Genomic DNA, 22,102 nt, shown 5'->3' with positions numbered 1-22,102 from the left:
CGTATAGTACGAGTAGGAGGAGGTGGTGCTAGTCGTATGGTACGAGCAGGAGGAGGGGGTGCGGCCTACAGCTGCTCGTACCTACCAGTAGCCGCTCATAGTAGCTGCTCGTACCCTACTACTAGCTTCTCGTACTAGCTGCTCGTACCTACGAGCAGCTAGTAGTAGCAGTGCTCCCCTCCCCCCTTCCCTCCTTCCTGAGAGCTTGGCTTCTGACCCGCCCATTGCCCGGTACGTCACAATTGGGCATTTGGGTAAAACCTATCCATCACAAACAAACCACTAACAAAGCAGCGAGTTGCGACTCACGCGAGGGAAGATTGCCACTCAAGTACTAGGCTGCAATCACTCGAAATGAGTAGTTGTTTCTGTGGGAATGACCTCCAGATAGCAAGGGGGATTGCCACTCGGTACTAGACTGCGATCCCTTGAAATGAGTAGTTGTTTGTGTGAGAATGCCTTCTAGACAGCAAGGCTGGGGACTAGTGACGTAGGGCCCGCAAGTTCGTGCAGCAACCAAGTTCGCTGGACTATCCCTAATCAGGAATAGTGACTATTTCCCCAATCGGAAGAATGTGCGCCAAGAACGCCAAGAACTGCGGCCATGACGTCCAGAGAACAGACGACGGCGATATCAGAAGGCGAATGAGAGACAAGAACGGGTTATGCCATACAGGCACCATCACAGAAATGTTGAGGGGACTTCAATCCCTATATCACACTCAACTCACACAGGAAGAGGTGGAAATATGTGCCAGGGGATCCCTCCATCCGCCATCGAATTCCCCTTGGCTACCCCGAGGGATACCTCAACAACCACGGCCGCGCCGCAGTCCTTCGCCTGAGACCTCTCCCAAACTGGTCCTGCCACTGTCAGCCAATAGCGCCGCCTTCGTTTGGCAGAGACAAACGAGTCCATAAGCGGTAGCGCAGGCAAAGGCAACAAAGCTCCCGTTCCTGAGTGACAGAATGACTGGATCTCTGAGAGGTCAATACCAAGGTTAGCTATACAAACACAAACAGGCGGATAGCGAGGTTAGGTAGCGGGCACCAGGAATAGCATGAATAGATAGATGTATGGCCAATAGAAAATGAACGCCGGCTAAATTTGGTGGTGTTGTGGTAGATTCTTCCGAACATCAAGCGAACTTGCTGTTTGTTGTACGTACCTGCTGTCGGAATTGCTGTCCAGAGGGCATTCCTTGTTGTTCTGATCCTCCAACACTGTAATGCCCTCGATATGCAAGGCATACTTTACCCGAACCAGCATTGGAAACATTGGCGGACTCGTGTGGTGACGACTAGTCGCATATTCAATCTTCCCTTCCCGTCCCTTCCGCATATCCGCCCGTTTGGAGAACGAGTCTCCTCAGTTGGAGAAATCCGTTGGGACCTGCATGGATATGGATTGCACTAATCCCATGGTCGTATAGTGTGAGGGTGGCCTTGGTTTCCCCGCTTTTGCGGTTGTGCGAGTTTACCGAATAGCCGAATGCCCGACGGTTCCGCACACGGGGTAGAAGATATAGATATATCAATAGAGAGACTGGCTCCTTTCCCCCCTCGGCGAACAGAGACCTCTTGATCATTTCTCGGCTGCGCTAACACAAATACCAAGCAAAAGCAAAAGGCCAAAGACACTGTCGATAGCAGCAATGGTCGTCGCAATCGTTACCGGGTCGTCGAGAGGAATCGGGCGAGCAATTGCCCTGCAACTCGCTGATGATGGCATGGATGTTGCTGTGAGTCAGAATCAGAGACAACACGCACACACACACACACACACAGATAGAGACAGATAGAAGAGAGAGAGAGAGAGACTGCATCCCCTTCCACTACTCCCCTTTGATCGGCGCCATATTTCACTCCCCATGCTGAAGTCGCAGAGAGAAGGAGAGACAGAGATTGCATCCTCCGACCATTAAACCCCCTCCACTCTCCCTTGATCGGCACCATATCCCCCTCCCCATGCTGATATTCTTCTTCCCATTCACAGTTGAATGACATTGAGGCTCAGCTTCCGCAACTGCAAGCCGTCCAGGCCGAGATTGAGCAAAAGGGTGAACATAACCCCAGCACTGCCCACGTCTCTAACTGACTCGGGTTATGGCTCCCTGCAGGACGCAAGACATCCACGTTCGTCGCCGATGTCAGTAACGAAGAACAAGTCGAGAAGATGGTGGCCGACGTGGTGTCTGAGTTTGGTGAGCTGAATGTCAGCTCTCACCCCCCTTGTCCCAGTCGCTGTTTTGGACTCTGATTCAGCTTTCAGGTCATGGTGGCAAATGCCGGGGTGCTCGTGCCAAAGTCGATCATGGAAGTCAGTGTGGCGGAATGGGACAGGGTTCAATCGGTGAGCAGCATACCCTTGACAGTCTTGTGTCGCCCTCCCGCCTTGTGTCCCCCTATAGCCCTTGCGTCTCGTTTGGGCCAAATCTCGCCTCTAACCACGCACGGGGGGCCAGATTAACGTGAGGGGAGTCTTCTTGTGCTATCGGGCAGCTGGTAAGATTGAATCTCTTTCCAAGTCGAAATGGAAGTTTCTTGGTCTTTTGAGAGACACGACAGAGTCAAGGATTGATCCTCCGAATCAAAATGGAAGTTGTCTGGGTCTTTGAGAGACGACAGAGTCCTTCCGAGTTGAACACAGAGGTTTCTTGGTCTTTGAGACTGCTGAACAGAGTGCTGAATCCTGTACAGCCAAGCAGATGATCAAACAAGGAAAAGGTGGAAAGATGGTGGCAGCTTGTTCAACGGCGGGCTATCGACCGGTAAGAGAGACCCTGTGTCTGCTGTCATCAAACCCTGTGCCTGTTGTTACCAAACTCTGTCTCTGCTGTTATCAAATAGTGGGAGTCAAGCCCTGTTGACTCGATCTTCTGGCACCCCAGACCTCAGGCCACAGCGTTGCATACTCGACGAGCAAATGGGCTGTCCGGGGACTGACGCAGTCGGCCGCACTGGAGTTTGCCAAATACGATATCAACGTGAGTTGGCGGCACTCTCTGTGTACAAAGCAAAAGGCAATGGGACTGACCTGACCACTACCATGACCGACACGACAGGTGAACGGTGCGTTGGACCAGACCAGACCAGAGGAGACCACAATTCACTCAGCCCCTTGACCGTTTTGCTGATCAATACTCTCTGTCAAAACAGCATATTGCCCTGGCCCTGTCGATACAGATGTGAGAACTGACTTTCCGAGCTTGGTCTGTGCAGAAAAGAATTCTGAACTCACCTCGTTGTCTTGTTAGATGTGGAAGCAGATCGATGCCAGCATTGCGGAACGCGAAGGCCTCGAGCCGGGAGTGGCGTTTAAGAGATCGATCGAGTCACGAACGGCACTCAAGCGTGCGCAGGTATGTGGGAAGTCTTGGGACGCCCTTGTTCTTGGAAAGATGCTTCTCCTTCTGTTCTTCTGTTCTTCTGTTCTTCTGTTCTTCTGTTCTTCTGTTCTTCTGTTCTTCTGTTCTTCTGTTCTTCTGTTCTTCTCTTCGACTTCTTCTTGCCCAAAACAACTGAACATGTGGCTGACCGAGTACATCCATCACTCTGTACCGGCGATCTAGGAACCCGCAGATATCGCCAACTTGGTCAGTTTCCTGGTCAGCAGCAAGGCGAGGAACATTACCGGGCAGAGCGTCCTGTGCGACGGAGGTGAGATCAGCCAGCCAGCCAGCCAGCCAGCCAGCGTCGATCATTCCACACCTTTCAGCCACTGTGTCTCGTGTTCTTGTCTCCAAAGAGGCTTTCCTGGCTAATGTTGGACTGAGTAGGGATTGCATTCTCTTGATCCAGGCCCGGATCCATGACACTCGGGAGACAGGGAGGGAGGGAGGACAGTGGAGCTGAGATGGCGTGACGGACTTGGAGGAAGGAGAGATTGTCTCGTCGGAAGCACAGGGCCGGATGGAGAGAGGCAAGACTTGTATGTCGCGGACTGTGTTCGCCATGGCTGGTAACCTGCTACTTGCACCTCGCATCTTGGACCTTGCGGGCCGTAGAATGAATGCTGTGAGGTGGTTCAGAAGGGTACGAAACCATTACATGGGCCGTGGATCTGGAGGTTTTGTAAGTGAATGCGAGAAAATGGAAAGGGTCTTGACCAACCGATTGATTGAATGATTGAATGATTGACCTGTCGATTGATCGATTAAATCCCATGTACTGGGTGAAGAAGAGAAATCCACCACGGACCCGGGGATGTGTTATCGTAATCTGAAAGACTGCGCAATTTGGCCCATTCGCCAGCGTGAATAGATACCATCGAATCTCTGGCCTGCGATGACTGGTTTCGACGACCAGCGTAGTATTCGCCAGCTGGGACGACTTCTCCCTAGATAGTTGTGCGGAAATCTCCATGTGCGCCATCTCGCAATGCGTCTCGGCTGCTATAAACGACTCGATACGACGAGAGCTTGCGGCGGCAGCTTCTGCATGTGCTGCTTGAAAGCTTCCGATGCGTTCGTCAACTAGGCCATAGACGTCAATGACCCCAGTTAGAGAAGAGTTCCACGCCTCGCGGTTCTGAGAGTGATGGAGAGAGCGCCGGCTGAGTTTGGCTTGTAGACCATCGATATCCTTCAGAGAGTTACCAACAGTCGAGACCAGCTCCGTCCCAATTCCGAGTAGTTTCTCCTCCGTCAGTTCATGTACTTCGTGAAGAGCAGTTTCCTCCTCGAGCAGCCTTGCTGTGTCTGTAAGAACAGCTTCGGTCTTTTCAAGCACATCATTTGTGCTCGCCAGGGTCGCCCGAGTCCCTTTGTTGTCTCGTTTCAGCATTGTGAAGTTGTTGGTCGAGCTCTACATGCTATTCGCCGGCCACGATCAACCGAAGAACGAAGAATAAATCCGACCCTGACGTTGACTCGATGTCCACACAGTGTTTTATCGCCCCAGTTGCCTTTACCGCCACTTGAATCGTGGAAAAGCGTACGTTCGATCGCCTTGTAGAGGCGTTAATCTGTAGCGGCGGGCGGAGGAAGGACATCGAGAAAGGATGTGTCCGAACGACCAACGATCTCAGCATTTGAAGCATGTTTTTCCACAACGAATACCCTAGGACCCCGTTCCCTGCTAGGTAATCTCAGAAAGTGGGGTTCATGGGCGCGATCGCGAATGAATCCGTTGGAATTTGCGTTGAACTGTGCCATCTCTGAGCGCCCGCAGGCATAAGAGCGATGTATCCGGTGCGCCTCGATTGGGTTATTAGAGGTGTCATTCCAGCTATTTGTAGATTGCAACTAGTCCTTCGCGTCGTTGTCGCCGTTGCCGTCGCCGCCAATGTTGCCAATCAATGCCTCTTTGGCAAGATGAATGGCTCGATGGCTAGCAAAGACCTCGTTGAACATTGATTACCTGGCCTTTCTTGCATCCTAGCCTTCGGTCGACCTAGTTGAGCGCTTGAGGCTAACGGTTTGCCTATCCTTTTCGATCATAGACACGTGTAAACGATCGAGTTCTTTGGCAGTCTTGCTTAGGGAGTTGCGGAAGGGCCTTGAGAGCGATTCCTATGGCGTGACCCTGTACACAGAATCGCCATAGTTTCGCCTGTTACTCGGCGATAGGTAGAGGCCACTGTCGAGTAGTTTTCGCCTGCGAGAAGGTGGCGTTCGTGGTGTTTTTAGATCGATCGTGACGGTCGAGAGGACTAGGCAAGATCGAAGAGCCTTTTCAGGGTTCTATGGGTAGACACCGCTAGATATCCATCCAGCCTTGATATTTCCAGGTCTGAGGCCTTCCTAGCTCGCCTTCCGATAGACCTCGAGGAACTTCTCCTTCTTTACTGGGTTTGCCTCTAGCTCGAAGATCAGCGATCTGTACTCGATAGCGATACTTAACGGGCGAAAAACAAGCAAGATCAAGTGGCTAAAGGATATAGCTTGAATGGGGTAGTAAGTAGAATACCGCAACGTTATTCTGAAAGCATTTCCACATGGATTCATGCGCGACGTGACTCCTTTGGCCGTCGAGTAGTAGTAATCGATACTGGCCTTGTTCAGTCTCTTCTGTAGCCGTTTGAGGGAGGAATATCTGTTCGAGCCGGTTCAGACCAATCTCGTTTGATGTCCAGCCATGAGGAGAGGTAGTGTATCGATAATCAGGGCTCTCGCTGTTGAACTGGAAGGTCTGGAGGTCTCTGCCTTTGAAAATAAGTAGCGGTTGTAAGCGCTGGCTAGAAGCACTAACTGTCTCAACGAGAGTAACCCATTCTCGCGTCTCAACTGTGAGTAGGGCGCCAGATTGTGGCACGCTTGGGTCGTCTGGCGATATCGTCGAGATCCAATCTATCGGTCGGGGGATCACGCTGGCGAAAGGCGGTCCGCGCAATCTCCCGAAACTTGAGGCCTTGCGAGTTCGGGGCTCCTTGCTCTACATTGAAGTGGCTCCCGCGGCACCGTGAATGTCTCCGCCATCTTCAACCCAGCACCGACAGGAAAGTTATCCTGCAGCAAAGCCGGACTCAACCTCTACGGTCTAAGCGCGGGACGCTCAGACGTAAGTCTCGTCGGGTGGTGATAATTATGTTGGGACTGGGCGCCGGCATCTTACGGGCCACCTGATTGGCATGAGCAATGGCATTATCCCGCTCCGTATCTGCCCGGTCTCGGTTGTTGCGGTAAGCCGTCACGCCTCGTATGATGAATCTTTATTGCCGGTTAAATCGCCCACTGCCAGGGTCGCGCGGGATGCTTCACAAGAGCTCTCTCACGAGTTCCAGGAGCAGGTTCGGTCGACTGGACTTTGCAGCCAACAATGCAGGGATTGGGTTGGGAGGGACGAGAACCCACGAAATCGATGCCGTCCTCAGAAGTACGCGGCACTCCTGAAGATCAGGAGGAGGAGAAGCTGGAGGCTGTCCGCGAAAGAAATCTGCTAGAGCGCGTAACTCGTCTCTGGAAGTAGCTAACGACCAGCTGGACATTTTGACCGTGTGAGAGGATTTCATGCGCCCTTCCATCCTGATCAGCCGCATCACTCTCAGGACTCCCGAGCTTGACTGTCAGTTCCTGCATGGATCATCTCGAACAAGGCGCCTAGAATCGCGCTCTACTCGGTACAGCACGCGCCATATCGATCTCATGTGATGTATATTATTGCTCCGTTCATTGCTGAGCACCGGATCTTGACAAGAAAAACTCCCGCACCACAAGGCGGTGTAAGAAGATCCAAGAACGGCGCATTCTCATAGGGCGTATCTCTCGGACCGATAATGAGGCAGCGCAGGAGATCCATTCGACTCTCATATGTGCGTACATAGATCTCACCTTCCGGGAGTGACGTGGCCAATATCTGGTGTTCTTTGAGGAGACGTTTGAGGCTTCAATCCAGGCAGTTGGGAGGCTCTCACGAACACCTCTGCTGCTGGCTGCCGAGTAGGGTTGTTTGGACATGGTTGAATTTCTCCTGCAGAAAGGCGCAGATGTGAATTCACCCCGTCGTGGCCGCTGAGAGGCGATATCTCCGACCACAATGTCTTTGTGGCCACGCAGTCGCGGCTGTTGGTGTCGACGGACGTGCTGTTTGAGCGGTTGGCCATGTTGCGCGAGAACGGGGTGCTCTCGACGAACCGATCCCACCTCAGACCGGTATGCCTTGACAAACAGGATCATTGGCGGTCTCAACGGTTGCTACTCTGCCGGCGGTGTCATCAGGTCTCTGCTGGCTGGCTGGTCCTGCGATGCCTTTGGGAGGAGGAAGACGCTCCACCTGGTCACTGCGATCGGTGTGGTAGGTAGCCTTACCCATGGTCTCGCTGGGCTTGCGCCATTTGGTCTGAATCGTTGGGATCGACGAGCGCTGTCATGAGCGCGAACATCTAGTGCCGAGCTATAGATCCAAAGAGCGCAATGCCGCAGATGTAGTCATTCGGCTGCTTGAACGTTCTGCTCCGGTCCGCGGTGTTGGCTTCTGAGGACCGTCGCCCGTGCCACCCTCGGCAGTAGTCACATCCTCGAGCGCCTTCTTGATCCTTTGCTGGTGCGCCGGATCGTCTCCAATCCGGTCAATCTGCGTGCATTTGACAACTGGAAGCGAGATCTTGACGAGGCCCTGGCTGAAGCCACTCCGGTTGCGCCTCCACACCCGATTTTACGCCCGCGACATGAATCGGACAGTCTCTATTTCCGGCCAGACGACGATGCGCAGTACGTCGAAACATATGATGTGGACCTTTCCGAACTGAAAGACTTTATTGCGCTGTACCCTTCTCCAGACAACGTCGTTCCCGTCTTAGAAGACCGTAAATACCGCGGGACACAGTCCGTCGCCTCTCTCAGAACCGTGTCTCCAGACCGCAAGGCTTTCGTGCTCCTTGACGAACATGTCTCGTCTCGTCTTTTCATCTTTCTCCCTTCGGCACTCATCATATTGTTCTCCAGCTCCTTGGCCGTTTGCCGCTACCCTTGACGGGGTGGAACCTCTCGTGAGCCATGATTCCCTCGTTTACCCTTCAGAAATGAGGGTACCAAATGAGCGAGATACTAAATCTGTCGCAATCGGTTTCCAATCCAGAAGTGTGCCACAATGGGACCATCAATGGCAAGCCTATGAGCCATGAAGAATTGGAGCCCACAGCTTCGTCACTAGCAACAACAGAGAATCGGGGCGTTGGCACTGCAACTTTGTCGCGATGTCGCTTTTCCAGAGACCCGAGACTTTCCCGGTTCGCGACCTCGCGCATATCCGCAGCGGTCACGCCAGAGAAGCGCGTGTTGTAGTGCGTCATGGCCACGGCGGGCGCGACGAGCTTTTCAATCAGCACAGCGCCGCTGAAGAAGTCTACCCCCGTCAACCGGATCAGCTCTGAGTCCCCTGTCGCGGAGACTGTGGTGGTGAAGGGTTGCTGGAAGCCGGCGTTGGAGATGTGACTAGAAGAGCTCCAGGAACAGCGGGCAGAGGAGGGAGTGGAAGCGCCGGCGTGTTGGTCGCACTCCGTGTACAACATGCGGATAATCTCGCTGCTTTCCTTGCTCACGATCGACTCCGTCTTCTTGTCCCACAGCATAGGAACCCGAATCAAGTGGCGGCCGCCACCGCGATCCAGATGCGGTTGGCGGGCAGTGAGGCTGAGCGGATGAACTCATGGCATGGATCGATGTCGAGGATGAGGAGGACCTGGAGACACCGCCGCAGCCGGCCAAGCAGGGCTTGATCCCCGTGGTGATTTTTGAATACTCCTCGTGATAGTCGACATTCCGATAACAGTTTGGTTACTGCAAACCCCGAGGGCCAGTCCAGATTCATCCATATTGAAGATGTTGCGAGGGATAATGGAGTATTGCTCCTGAACTGCCTGTCGATTGCTAAACCACGCCTCAAGCGCCACAGGAAGGGTACCGTTGACACGCTGAATGCAGATGTTCTTGCCTACCTCTGAATAGATATCAGGATTTCGCTTGATAGACCGTCGTAGCGCGTCGTAGTCAATTGATCCCATCGCGTTCTGAGCCGCCGTTATCCTTGCTTATTATCCCTGCGAGAGCTCGAATAGATGAATGGCTGAGGGCGTGCCCTTGAGCCTCGAGGTCTAGTATCCATCTCTTTAGGGTTTCCTCTTGTATTTTTGACAATAACTGCTGTAGTTCGTGGAATAAAGGAAGCCGATTGAGCACCCTATAGTCTGCGGGCAAGCGTGGTACGGTGGATGTCGTTTACAACCGTAGCCGCGCGAATACTAGGATATCGCTTTGTTTGGTGGTCAGTGATTGCCCGTTGGATCCTCGCCTCTCGATCTGAGGCCATTGACGCGTAGAAAAGGCGAACTGGGGGAGTGGTGGTTAGTTGAAAGGGTTGGTAAATAGATGGTGGGATGGTAGAACGCGTGGTGCGAAACAGGGTTGGTGCATAACTTGTTCGAGGGACTTCAAAAGACCTTCTTGAGTCGAGGCTCAAGTCGAAGCTCAAACAAATTTCGGATCAGAGGATCGAGCTGGATCGGGCTTGAATACTCAATCGTGGATGAGATGTTGCAAGGCAGACGAAAGAGTATCATCTCCTGGGCCGGAAGTAACTTGGATGAAGCCATACTGTCTTATGATACAGCGATACACAGTACAGCGCCGACAGAGATAAGCGTCGAGGTCGGAAAGCGAGCTTCCGGACGCACCTCGCAACCTTGATGGCTCTCACATGCTCTGGTTTGTGAGTGCGGCAGAGAGGGGAGGGGGGGTGCAAGACCTCGACGACTGAAATGCAGTCACCGTCTGAACAAAATGCGACTCAAGTTAGACGTCACACACACACACACACACACACACCACAGGAAATCGGTCAACGGCGGTGACGGCGTTAAACTTGGTTGATCCACGCTGTAATGTACCAGAGATTTCCGTAGCTATTCGTAACCAGATTTTTTCCCAGGCGAGGCTGCGGCAACTACCATGTTGTCCATTGGTGTAATGCATCCTCCCCTCCACCACTTGACGGATTCCTTTCCTTCCCCGGCAAAGAAGTTCGGAGTTGCATCTACCAATCTGGAATGAATTGACGGTCTCGTTCCTCCTTGAGCTATCACCGAGGAGAGGGAAATTCCGATATGGAGAGAAAAATGTCCGATACCTTTAGCCGTAGGGAGTGCAGAGCGACAAGCAACCAGAGAGAAACACTGTCACTGTCACAGAACCATTTTAATCAGACCAACTCGGGCATTTGACGACAAAAAAGAACTGGGGAAAGCGTTGGTTTACCAGATACATCAATAAAACCCGGCATCGTCGCTGGACCTCCGTGTCTCGCCCCCAGCGCCAAATCAAGCGTCGAGCCATTCTTGGTGACCAAACAGGACGCTATGAGACTTGCTGTGTTGGAAAGGTCGTACTGTTGACCAGCACTACTGAACCCTCTTCTGAGAGCACAGAGAAGCTCGTAAGCAGCTTAAGCAGCGTAGACAGGCGTAAACGTCGTAGTTGTGTGCTAAATTGACTGCCTGAAGGCCGGAAGGCCTCAGTGACCCGCCCCGACCATGGCCTTACTCGGGCCAAGATATCTTGTCCATAAGTTGAACGCATTCGTATTCTCTCTTTTCCAGGTTGGTTGCATATAATATATCAAAATCTCTGCCTTCTTTGCCCATCCGCGACGATCTTTGCGAATGACGTCCCCTCTTCTCGAGGCAGCCATAGCGTTGAAAACTGATCGAGATGAGTTGAGTCGACCAACCTGATTCAGTAACGGCCGCAAGCCTTTGACGGAGTCCATGGCTACTTCGCCAAGGTTTGTGAGATATTGTTTGTATCGTCCAAAGCTGTCTCTGAATGCGAGAGAGGCTGGTGTAGCCGAAATCGGGCAAGATATCGTAGGATCTCGTACAAGTCAAGCCCAAGCTTTCGATCTCCTCAGTAGAGGGGACCTGTAGAAATATATTGACCAACACGTCGGTCGGTAAATCAGGTAGTGGTTTCCCGTGGTAAAGGGGAGACCTATTGCGTCGCATCGCGTAGGATATCGCGGTGCTGGTACTGTGACATTAGATGGTGGAAACGGTGCAGATTGAAGCCCTTCAGTTCGCAGCAGATCCTTGTGTGGCGCAATAGTGACCCTGAAATTGGAAAAATTCAATACGGAGCAGGCCTCGATTGTGGACGCTGGTAGCCATTCTGATCAGTCGAAATTGGCAATTCTCAGACTGGGGCCTGCGCATCGAGTCTTTGCTTGACGCCATGTCGATCAGAAGGACCGCTGCAGGCATCGAGCATCCGCTAGCGGACAACAAACCGCAGGACCCGTGTGTCGAACACTGTTTTGTGCAGCTGGCTGCAGCTATTGATGTGCCCAAGTTTCAGTCCACGTTGCTATGTAGGAAAGTCCAACGGCGACTGCCGGACGCAAATGATCGGTGGATTCTCTTTTTGTGTAGCCTGAAGATCGTACACAGGGAGTTGCGTTTCGATTCGGTACGTGACTGCAAGGTTGCAGACGGGGTTGCTGGCACGCTAGTTCTATCGTATATATTGATAGAAGCGGATCCTGAACATGGGCAAAGAGACCCCTGATTCAGCAGACTCTCCGTGCACCTCGAGCGTTGTTCAAGCACCTGTTCAACTCCTTAGCTGCAAGGTGCGTTCTGCTATGTGCCGAGTGAGTGCTTGTGCTTCAAGACGTTGTGCATCTAGTCATGTACCAGCCCTTCAGCCTCCGGGCAGACCACCCCAGCGCATTCTCAATAACATATGGATAATGAACCCTCTTTGAACGCTGTGGTAGTCGAATAGCGTGGTAGTCGGAGAGCGTGGTAGTCGGAGAGCGTGGTAGTCGGAGAGCGTGGTAGTCGGAGAGCGTGGTAGTCGGAGAGCGTTCGATCGTCGCGCAGTATTCGCGAACCGTCTGAGGAAGATCTGGTCAGGTGGAGGACCTTCCCTGACTTGTATCAAAACCTTTAGATCGCCAATCAAAGCCTCTGCATACATATATGTTTGAATCCTTTTGCTATACTCAAAGTTTTCACGCCAAAAGAGATTGGGCGGCGACCATTAAATTGTCTCGCCATTGTTGATTCGAGGAGTTGCGCATGTTGAGCTTGCCGCCATAAGACCGCCTGGAAATGTGCTGTCATGTAATATTGAAAGGGAAGCCGTTGACGTTCGGCCACAGCAAGTAGTGTTTCCATGAAGGCAACATCTCTTCCTCTGGCGGCAGCCAATGCGTTCATACCCAAGATTTCCGTAGACGTGCCTCCATAGAGATTGCTGGTTTCGCACTCGGCCACTGCGGCCCCATGCCTAAGCAGAAGATGTAGGCTATTCAGGGAGGCAGACGTTATCGCAGCGACATGGGGACTGTGCTTTCGGTCACCCTTTTCTACTTTCCCTCCAGGTCTCAATAGGTTTGGGACGATGTCATCTCGTTTAGAAGCAAGCCACAGGTCCAATGGACTTCTGAATGACAGTTCGCTGCCTGTAAGAGCAGAAGAAGGCTCTTCTCGTTCCCCGTGGCTGCAGTCAAACACAGTGCTCTCGATAGTTCCCGTCGTTTCATGAAAGTTCGGTTGCACGTCACAAGGGCGTCGATCTGGGAATCGAGGTTGAAAGCACACGCAAATGCCAGTGGAGTAGGAATGAATCTGCTCCAAAGATGTCTGTTCTCCTGCCGCCAATAATCCCCCGCGTGGATTTTGCTGAAGATGCTTGATGAAAGATTCCCACCACGGGGGAATGGCAGTCGCACAGGTTGCACTTGTCCTGCTGTCGAAGATCTCTGATTGTGGAAAGTAATGAACTTCTGCCAGCACGGCATGCTCGAAGCGAAACCTCATCGCGTAGTCCAGGAAACTCCAGTTCCGCATATATTCCGTTAAACTCGTGTAGTGACTCCCTTTCCAGCGTTCCACCATGGACTCTCTGGCTCCCGTATCGACGCACACTGCCTTGATATAATTGAGACACGAAAGTGCGAGGACATTGTTCGCAGCGCCGATCTCATACCACATCGAGGTGGAGCTGTGAGTAGTGGCAATTCGTTGGTGCAGGATGTATTTTCGAACCGATTCCTGGATGAATTGGACACGATAAGAGGCCTGCGCTGGCAAGTGAGTATACTCGGACTCTGCAATTTCCGCGGCCTCGACGAGGCCTCGTGTAGTCGTAGCGAGGAGTTTCCTCATTTCTGCAGGCCGAATAAAATTCCCCGAATCGTGATATTGCTGATCCGTTGAATATTTCTGTCCAAATGCCAGAGCATCGCAAAGTTCCAGAGGGAAAGAGAGCGCTTCGTGTAAAGCACCCACCATATCATGAGCTTGCAGCGTTCGGGTTCCTCTCGTGGTACAGAGTCCACGAGATTCTGGAATAATTCTTCCAGACGCTGAGGCACATGATCGATAATCCTTGAAGTCTGTTAGGCGACTCTCCATCCTCTTGAATCTCTTTGTCTTTTTGAATGGCAAGAAAAGCCCATAAAAATATGCCTTGCGAACGAGATGTGATCCTCCGTGAAAGGCCATGAAGATCGCCTGTCGGGGTCTGCAAGGAACTGTCGACATATTTCATAATGTCTGCCTCGTTCACTCTTTCGACGACGATCTGCAATGGTTGGGATGTGCCGACGTTTGGGTAACGACGTCTGGAGATGCAAAACCTCGGCCGCGATAGATATTGGCCGATGTCGCGATGTTCCTTCAATTTAGACAGCAGGTCCATAAGATTGCATGCCGCGAGTGTTGATTCACACTTGTCGAACGCGTCGATGAACATTGTGATATCAACAGTCGAGCCCAACATCCATGCCAGGAACATTTTCTGAAGGTCTTCTGCTGTCCATCCCCAGCCAGACCTTGTCGAGCTCGACTTTCGCTTCCAAGCCTCTAATGCCTCGTCACTACCAAGTCTAGAACTTTGTAACAGGTGATGAAGCACTGAGCGGAAGAAGCCTTCCAGTCTGGTCTCGATCGGGACTGCCTCGGGCATTGAAGAAGATTGCGACCACTACCTCGTCGAAGCGAGCTTCGTTTCTTGCGATGCTGTAAGCTCTTTTCCTCGCTGTGGACTTTTCAGATCCTGGTTTACCGCAGACCATCAGTATATTAGTTGTGTTAGCTTCACGCTTCCAGTATGACAGTACTCATGATCGAGCAACCAATTGCACGTATCGTCTTGCACATCATCGACCGCACGGTGTCGATACTCCGTCTCAGGATACGACAATGATTTGAGGATGCCGCGGCCACGTAGGCGGGGACCTTGTCGGCGCTCCGCGACGAGAAGATGGACAAGTAGCGGCCGTGCCGACGGCCCGACGGCGCCGCCACCGAACCGGAACAGCGACAGCATGCTCCCTGCGAAACCGCTGCACCGACGCACAGGGGAGTTGTGTGTCCGTGAGGAGGTTCTCGTTGATGTTTTGCTGACCCTTTCCCCAGCAAAGGCAACAGCAAAGGCGGAAAGGGCGTATATCTGGTATGGGCTGGAAGTGGTGGGGGTGGCGTCAACGTGGGACAATTGTGGAACTGAAGAAGAACACATGGTGCTTCTGTACGAGGGACTGTTATCGTGGCGCAGAGAATGTTCTACGAGTACATACCTACAAGTAGGTATCTAGAGAATTATCACCGAGTGACCATAAGATCGGGGTTCCAGGCTTCAGGCCACTGCAGGTCCGATTGAGCGGTACTCACATGTATTTGTCCAGGACTGAAAACTGGATCAGGAGGACCGAGAGAGAGACAGATGATCCTAACGACGGAGAGTTAGGGACTCGGAAAAACTTTGGTTAATTAAACTCTCGGGGGGGAGAGGAAGGGAAAACATACCGATCCGACCTGACCATGATCAGAAGCAGTATCCGCCATCCGATAAGCCTGCCTACCTTTGAAATCCTTTTCCTTCTGTGCAGCACTTGAGCGGCACGAGTTACTCGGATATCCGGGCTCGCGCAAATTACCACTCGTAGAGCTTTGGGTCTCTCGAGTTGGTAGATGTCCATCTGACCGTTCTCTTGGTGCGATAGATACTTGAATCGCTTGCTGAGGTCGACGATATGCTCGATGACCCTCCCTCACCGTAGAGTGGCTGCATGCAAAACGTCGACAAGTCCGGAAAGACTGTCCACGGCATCCTCTTCACGTGTTGTTCTTCGTTTGCTGGCCCGGGATAGTCGCTCCTCAAGATCAAAGTCATGTCCATTTCCTCGAATGGCTTTTCCACAGGCATGTTTGTGATCCGATGACTCTCGTACTTCAGTGTGGTCTTTGTTGTTACCCGGCCAAATCTTTTTCTTCGAAAAGAAATCCACCACAGTTTGGAGCAATAAGCTCTTGCAAGGGTCCAGCCGCGCGTGAACCACTTACTTCTCCGAAACTGCGATTGCCATCCATATTCTTGCAACAAGTCGTGTTCAGAACGTCACGGACACATCTGACAGGTATACATAACACCTCGCCGCCCGCTGATATCATCTTTACATGGAAACGATGGTCTCGGGGAGCTCCGCGCCGCTGGATTTGTCGATGTAGTACGTGTACACCCAGCAATATTCAAGGTCATGATCGCGCTTTTGTATGGGCGCAGAAGATCGCCTTCTCGTATCCATCCTTGCGCTGACCCGTGTTTGATCTTGCCCCGTCTCTTCATCAAAGTCCGCTGAATGTGACTTCTTTTTCTTCCGCTCCCCGTGTGTGCGAGAGGATGCCGTACGGTCTCGGAGATGTGGGCAGGTCCTCAGTCAGGACTAGATTGTCTTCTGCATCAAGCCGTAGAAGTATCGTGAAGCATTGGCTTATAGGATGGTGGCCGCAGCGATCGAGCGTCTCACTAAGGAACAATTGGTCAGAAGTGGTCGTCTGTAGGTAGCAAAGAACAATTGATGGTTGGCATGCAGACGTACCGTACAAGGGGCCAGCCTGGCAGGCGGCGCTACTTCAGACGCGTGGGCCCTTCACGGCAAGACATCACATCATGAGGGCGCTCGATAAGGATATATCTACTCACCATAAAACATTCAATTGTGCGAAGAGGCGTTGTTCTGAGTGCTTCAGGGGTTGACCGGAAGTTCCCGAGGGGTGGGGCCCTGCCGACGAATCAACGTGCATTATAAGTCTTGGCGTCTTGGCATCAATTGATTGGCCAAATTTGGCCACTTTTCGCCCTGCTCAGACGGCAGCCCAATCGAGGTACTCCCTGAACGGACGCCGGTGACGTGCCATACACCCTACATGACCCTCGGTCACAGCACGGCATTGAGTATAGCTCTGATACCAACGCCGCTCCATTGTATTCCTTGCCAACGGTCAATCTTTATCGAGGTTCGGCTAGCAGCTCCGTCAGTCTTTGATCAAGGACTACGACCTAGAGAGCCAATCCGTGGAGGAGGTTATTCATACGGCATTGTAGACGCTCCAAGATACCGGTACGGTCCTCGTCGACACCGAGATACCCAACCTGACGAAACTCCTCGAGACTTTCCGCAGCGCAGCTTCAACGCAAACCCGAACCCGCCCGACGACTACAACACTGCTCGTCTTGACTTGCGTACGGTTGTGTTCATCAGGTGCCAAGGTGTATAGCCAATTTGACTAGTTTTGCCCCAAGATGACTTGACGCTGCTCGTAGATGAAGCCCATTCCTTGATGTGCCTCGGCCGTTGGGGTCGGGGATGCATATAGGTTTCAATGAACAGCACCGACAAACTCGCTCCCAGCCCGTGGTTCTTTTCCCTCCTTGTCCACAAAACAGCCTTTTCATTCCCCAGACCAAGCCCTGCCCCTTTGGACGGCAGTAGCCTGGCAGTACCTGGCCGCATTGCCACACGCTGTAGTACGCGCTGTTTTGGGCTTCCGGGGTGATCCATCATAGGATTGTCTCTCATCATCGGCTTATACATTGTCTTTTGTGCATTTGGCATCCACTACCTTCGCTGGCGACAATGATATAAATGGTGGAAGCGCCGCATTGTAGACGTCTCTCTCTTTGTGTTCTCGACAGGTTCTACCGAAAACACACGGAAGTGCTCGGGAGCGAATCAGACAAGCCTGTCGACCGTGCTGCCGAGGCAATGGACTTGCCCTGAGCCGGTGCCTGGTCTGTCAGCCTCGTACTCTGTTTCGTCAATTTCCATGCCTTTCCAGTCTGGTTCAATGTGCGTCTATCCGCTGCTGAACTGGTTGGTCGGCTCATAAAGAGGTAAGGTGTCCTTTGAATTTGGCCGGAGGTACATCCGCTGGGGTCGCGTGATGATGCGTGATGACTCCTCCTCCCACGGAAGAGGAAGGGTGTTGAGTCGGAAGTTCGTCGGCACCGATGCTAAGACTGTCATTATCGCTACTATAATAACGATGATAATGACCGTGCGACGGCAGCGGAAGGTGGGAGATGGGCGTTCGTGACGCTGGTTGCATTCCCAGACAGCGTCTCACGTGCTGGAGCCAGAAAGGTGATGCGAGGTAAGAGTATCGAGCGATCCAGTCGAAGCAGACGATGGCGCAGATGGAGATTCCGACGACGGCGCCAGGAGAGTGACGACCGTCATTGGTGTTGCAGAGCTTTTGGATGTCCTTGATCGGCAAGGTACTGGCCGCTGATAAGAGGATGGAGTGCTTGCATAGCTGCCGTCGTTCCACTGTCCGACAAGTAACTCGGCGGACGGTATCCGACAATCTGATGCACTTGGTTCAGCGCTTCTTCGTAGGTGGGCGTCAGAGGTGTGGGCGGCTTCCTTGCCTGACTGGCCATTGTGATTGTCTCGACCTGTATATTATAGTGTGATCCGCTGGGTATTAAGTTTCAAATCACTCGACGACGGCCCCCCGCGAGATCTGTACCTGATCATGAGAGTGTCCGACCCTGTTCTCCAGCAGGATTGGATTGCAGGTGTATGTTATACCCGTGGCGTCTGAGAGAGACAGCCCTGGAATTCTCACGTGCCGGCTCAGCATCCCAAGCCCAAAGTGCGTGCCACGGTCATGAAGGGGTCGGGTCACAGTCCATCTTGCGACTTAAAGCAAAAGACGAAGGTGAGACTGCCAATGCCGGCAAAAACCATCCAAAAATACCAACTGACTCCTGCTGCGCCTGGCAGATTCGAATGAAGAGAACGAAGAGGAACTGAGGCAGACTCGATGCGCTGTGTTCCGGCAAGTCCATGTCCCACACGCGGCAGTTTGAACGTTGTAGGCCACGACTTCGGCTCCACCAAAGAAAAGAATCATGCTCTGGCCGTTCTTCCACCACGGCAGCGACTCCGGCATGATAAGCTTCCCCGAAGATGTAGTCGAGAGCAGGCCGAAGCCATCTATCTTGGAAAGGCCGCCGGAACTTGATGCTACTGCTGGAGGGTATCAGGATACTCAAGGTTATGAGACGATTGTGAAGCCACAAATCTTCAGCGTGGGGGATGTCGCTGGCGGACCGGCCAGTGCCATGGCGTCCAAAGTGTATTGATCATGATCGAGCATGTGATGAAAGACAGTTGGGCTGTCGAGCGTAGCTTTATCAGCTCAAGGTTCTCCAGTTACCTAAAGAATCCTTGCGGTGTAGCTCTCTCAGCAGCGGATATGCATCTCGGCGTACGCTCCGGCGATCGTATATGTCCTCTCGATGCTGGGAACCGTTTGGGTGGTCAAAGTCATCGGTCTATACCAGAGGCGATGGCTGAACGCAGTCCAGACTCGTGTGTTTCGTTCACGTCGGCCTTGCTGCATTCTATAATGCCAGCAACGTTTCTCGGTCGGTCTCGTTCGCTTGTCGAGAAGCCAGCCTCGCCGACAGTTCCGCGTATAGGCCAGTGGTGACGGCGTTGACTTGGGTTTCGTAGGGCGTGCTCGACCAGATGACGCCGCCGGCCATGTCGGTGCCTTTGATGACATACGTACCTGCAGGGATCACAAAGTGGTTGACGTGCTCCCAGAGAAGATGCGGAAGCGCAGCCATTTCTGGAGAAGGGGGATCCAGCGGAACGACCACTTTTCCGTTTCGGTGAAGACGTGGTTCGGCTGAATCAGATGGCCATGTCAGATGGAGGAGTTCTATACCCAAGTAACCTCTCTGACCTCCTCTCCTACCAGGCGTTGGTCCCGTTCTCGGCGGGTATCTGACAATCACGGACTGGCAGGCCTTCGAGGCCGTCCATGAAAATGGGCCAGCAGAGATCAATCCGAAGGAGATGAGACGCTTGGGGGGTTGCGATCTCACCGACCTCCAATGCCAGGCATGGTGGATGTCGATGAAATCAGCCCTATACTTTAAGGTCAATGTACCAAGATGACTGGACTATAATCCAGAGTCCAACTTGATAGCTCCAGACCTAATGAACAAATTTTCCAGCAACAAGTCAACAGCGCTTCTTTCAACTTCTTGCAAAGATTCCTTGATCCGGAAACTCTCGGATGGAAGGTATGGACGATTTGACGGTGCTTCTGGGTTGAATCAGTTCACTTCGACCTGCGTATCGATTGATGTGAGATAGGTGGACAGTACCCTGAATTCTTCTCCATATGGCATATTCACAATCCTTGCCTTCGCTGAGTTGTGCAGCTACGTGGAAGCCGAGTCCAGCCAAACAGGTAGCACATGACAGGTTCAGTAGGAACGAGGCCAAACTATTTGACGCAATGATGGAGACCATCGACGAGGTCTTGGTCACTTACATTGTTGGCCGCAGATATCGAGAATAACTGGCAACGATCGAGGGCTCTCCAGGCTCAAGTGGACCATCTGATCATGCCGGAGAACTCAACGTCCAGGCCAAATACCGCGGCCTTTTGAGAGCCAATCGCAGAACAAACATCGAGAGGGTGGTTGAGCGAATGGGACTCTGTCTATCAGCTGGCGAAGCAACTCAAGTTGCCTGAGGTCGACAAGGACAGGGCACAGAACTATTTCCTCAATGCAATCATAAAGCTCGACGAGGGGTGGGCAAATGCTGAACGTGCCGTATTCGTTGATGCCCTAGACACAAGTAGACCCCTCAATTGAGAACCTGATCGCCAGTTACCGAAGGATCAGGGATATGAACCCAGGCGAGAGAGCCTTGCAGGCACATAGTTCTCGCTCTGTCCGAGGCTTCAGACGGAGCATTTGCAACCCTCCATGGCGTCAAGGACAAGACCCCGGAATGCCTCTGTGGCAGGAGACATTGGTATACAGACTGCTGGTATCTCAATGCTTCGATCAGACCATCAGGTGGGAAGCCCGATGATGAGATCGACCGAACGATCAAGGCGAAACTTGACGAGTCACCACGGCGAAAGAAGCACATCGAGAGGATCCTGAAAGCCGCATGGTCGTCTGCAAAGTCCAGGAAGGATGCCAATGGGACCAATGGCAGTAAGAAGATCTCCTTACTTGAGCCAGACGACGACGGGTGAGCGTTCTGGACTAGAGTCAGTAGGGACCTTTGCGGTAGGATCTGACTATGCAATGGGCTGTCAACGCCCTCAAGGACAACTGGATCCTGGACTCAGGATCAAACGTCCACATTACCAGTGATAGGAACGCGTTGTTTGACATGAGAACTCCTAGCATTGCCACAGAGATTGTGACAGGAACAGGCCACTGTGTAGCAGGCGCAGTTGGTTCTGTAACCACCAAGGATAACACGCCTGTTGGCCTGGAAACAATGACGATTACGGACGTGATTCATGTGCCAGGCTTCATGACCAACATCGCGTCCTTGTCAAGGCTGATAGCAAAGGCGTTCACTTCAGCACTGCGACTAGTCAATTGACTAGAAGTGGAATGCAAATTGCAATAGTTGAACCAGTGGCAGGCCATTGGATCGTGTCAGTTGACCATCAACCAAGACGCGCTGTCTTCGCGGTGGCTGCATGCGCACCAGGCACGAGATCCGAGGGACGGGAAATGGCAGCGCAGACAGACCCGGCGGCGTCTGCCATAGACAAGGCGCAGCAGGGCCACGATCTATCCGCGCTTTGACATGCTAGAATGGCCCATCCTGGCCTTGTCGGCGTGGTTGAGACCTTCATCAAGCATGTGGAATTGCAGTTCAATCAGCGCGTTCGGATCCTGCGGATTGACAACGACACTGCCCTAGGCCAAACCTTTGAGAACTTTGCACTCGCCAAACAGGCCTCAAGGTCGAATTCAATGCTCCTCACACTCAGGCGCAAAATGGGCACCCAGAACGCGCGGCTAGAACGCTCACAACCAAGGCTCGCGCCCTGAGAGTGGGTGCAAATTTGCCCCATTTCTTGTGGCCAGAGCTCGTGAAGATCGGCAGGATACTTGATGAATCGAACACCCATGATGCGGCTGAAAAGGACAGACACCATTTGATGCTCTCATAGGCCGCAAACCAAGCGCTAAACACCTGAGAATCGTCGGTTGTAAAGCGTTCTGTTTGACAAGGAAAATGGACAGGAAGATGAAGTTGGACGCGAAATCCTGGAAGTTCTGAGCGCCCCGATGCTGAGTTGACCGACGCTCACGATCAGCATTCCGTGCCTTCACTGTCTCTGAAGGCCGAATCTTGAAGCGTTCGTAATCAAATGGCTGCTTGAACAGGATGCCGCAGAGGGTCTTGACACGTAATACGGCGACGTAACTGAGTCCTACCGCGAAGTCTCGCTCCGTCAAGTCCAGGACGGCTCTGTCCACGGTCATTCCTTGAGCTTGATGGACTGTCATCGTGTAAGCCACTGTAATAGGGAGCT

The 22,102-nt window shown here is 52.6% G+C and overlaps 10 protein-coding genes across 10 annotated transcripts; 4 read left to right on the top strand and 6 right to left on the bottom strand.

The window, feature by feature from the left end:
* Positions 1–1,655: 1,655 nt before the first annotated feature.
* AYO20_09099 (hypothetical protein) lies at positions 1,656–3,855 on the top strand (the record flags this gene model as incomplete). Its single annotated transcript, XM_022647371.1, has 8 exons — positions 1,656–1,742; positions 1,997–2,060; positions 2,121–2,215; positions 2,273–2,353; positions 2,892–2,987; positions 3,258–3,362; positions 3,573–3,660; positions 3,719–3,855. 8 exons carry the CDS (start codon positions 1,656–1,658, stop codon positions 3,853–3,855), a joined length of 753 nt encoding a protein of 250 aa, XP_022496645.1.
* A 114-nt stretch (positions 3,856–3,969) lies between these two features.
* On the bottom strand, positions 3,970–4,785 carry AYO20_09098 (Transport protein particle subunit trs85-1; the record flags this gene model as incomplete). The annotated part of the gene is made up of 1 exon (XM_022647370.1): positions 3,970–4,785. One exon carries the CDS (start codon positions 4,783–4,785, stop codon positions 3,970–3,972), a length of 816 nt encoding a protein of 271 aa, XP_022496644.1.
* Positions 4,786–7,853: 3,068 nt separating this feature from the next.
* On the top strand, positions 7,854–8,412 carry AYO20_09097 (hypothetical protein; the record flags this gene model as incomplete). Its single annotated transcript, XM_022647369.1, has 2 exons — positions 7,854–7,864; positions 7,920–8,412. 2 exons carry the CDS (start codon positions 7,854–7,856, stop codon positions 8,410–8,412), a joined length of 504 nt encoding a protein of 167 aa, XP_022496643.1.
* A 43-nt stretch (positions 8,413–8,455) lies between these two features.
* On the bottom strand, positions 8,456–9,010 carry AYO20_09096 (dolichyl-phosphate beta-glucosyltransferase; the record flags this gene model as incomplete). Its single annotated transcript, XM_022647368.1, has 1 exon — positions 8,456–9,010. The coding sequence occupies one exon, from the start codon at positions 9,008–9,010 to the stop codon at positions 8,456–8,458; it is 555 nt and encodes a 184-aa protein (XP_022496642.1).
* A 3,121-nt stretch (positions 9,011–12,131) lies between these two features.
* On the bottom strand, positions 12,132–13,603 carry AYO20_09095 (hypothetical protein; the record flags this gene model as incomplete). The annotated part of the gene is made up of 2 exons (XM_022647367.1): positions 12,132–12,400; positions 12,472–13,603. The coding sequence occupies 2 exons, from the start codon at positions 13,601–13,603 to the stop codon at positions 12,132–12,134; spliced, it is 1,401 nt and encodes a 466-aa protein (XP_022496641.1).
* Positions 13,604–13,730: 127 nt separating this feature from the next.
* On the bottom strand, positions 13,731–14,405 carry AYO20_09094 (hypothetical protein; the record flags this gene model as incomplete). Its single annotated transcript, XM_022647366.1, has 1 exon — positions 13,731–14,405. The coding sequence occupies one exon, from the start codon at positions 14,403–14,405 to the stop codon at positions 13,731–13,733; it is 675 nt and encodes a 224-aa protein (XP_022496640.1).
* A 3,200-nt stretch (positions 14,406–17,605) lies between these two features.
* On the bottom strand, positions 17,606–18,164 carry AYO20_09093 (hypothetical protein; the record flags this gene model as incomplete). Its single annotated transcript, XM_022647365.1, has 2 exons — positions 17,606–18,009; positions 18,077–18,164. 2 exons carry the CDS (start codon positions 18,162–18,164, stop codon positions 17,606–17,608), a joined length of 492 nt encoding a protein of 163 aa, XP_022496639.1.
* Positions 18,165–18,638: 474 nt separating this feature from the next.
* Positions 18,639–20,797, top strand: AYO20_09092 (hypothetical protein; the record flags this gene model as incomplete). The annotated part of the gene is made up of 4 exons (XM_022647364.1): positions 18,639–18,865; positions 19,712–19,823; positions 20,256–20,388; positions 20,475–20,797. The coding sequence occupies 4 exons, from the start codon at positions 18,639–18,641 to the stop codon at positions 20,795–20,797; spliced, it is 795 nt and encodes a 264-aa protein (XP_022496638.1).
* A 47-nt stretch (positions 20,798–20,844) lies between these two features.
* On the top strand, positions 20,845–21,156 carry AYO20_09091 (hypothetical protein; the record flags this gene model as incomplete). Its single annotated transcript, XM_022647363.1, has 1 exon — positions 20,845–21,156. The coding sequence occupies one exon, from the start codon at positions 20,845–20,847 to the stop codon at positions 21,154–21,156; it is 312 nt and encodes a 103-aa protein (XP_022496637.1).
* Positions 21,157–21,350: 194 nt separating this feature from the next.
* Positions 21,351–22,076, bottom strand: AYO20_09090 (hypothetical protein; the record flags this gene model as incomplete). Its single annotated transcript, XM_022647362.1, has 3 exons — positions 21,351–21,479; positions 21,548–21,701; positions 21,760–22,076. 3 exons carry the CDS (start codon positions 22,074–22,076, stop codon positions 21,351–21,353), a joined length of 600 nt encoding a protein of 199 aa, XP_022496636.1.
* Positions 22,077–22,102: the final 26 nt, after the last annotated feature.

This window comes from Fonsecaea nubica (genome assembly GCF_001646965.1).
Source record: "Fonsecaea nubica strain CBS 269.64 chromosome Unknown Scaff80, whole genome shotgun sequence".
In the NCBI taxonomy this organism is placed as follows: Eukaryota; Fungi; Ascomycota; class Eurotiomycetes; order Chaetothyriales; family Herpotrichiellaceae; genus Fonsecaea; species Fonsecaea nubica.
Note: the sequence above shows the minus strand (reverse complement) of the source record. Positions and strands in the feature narration are given on the sequence as shown.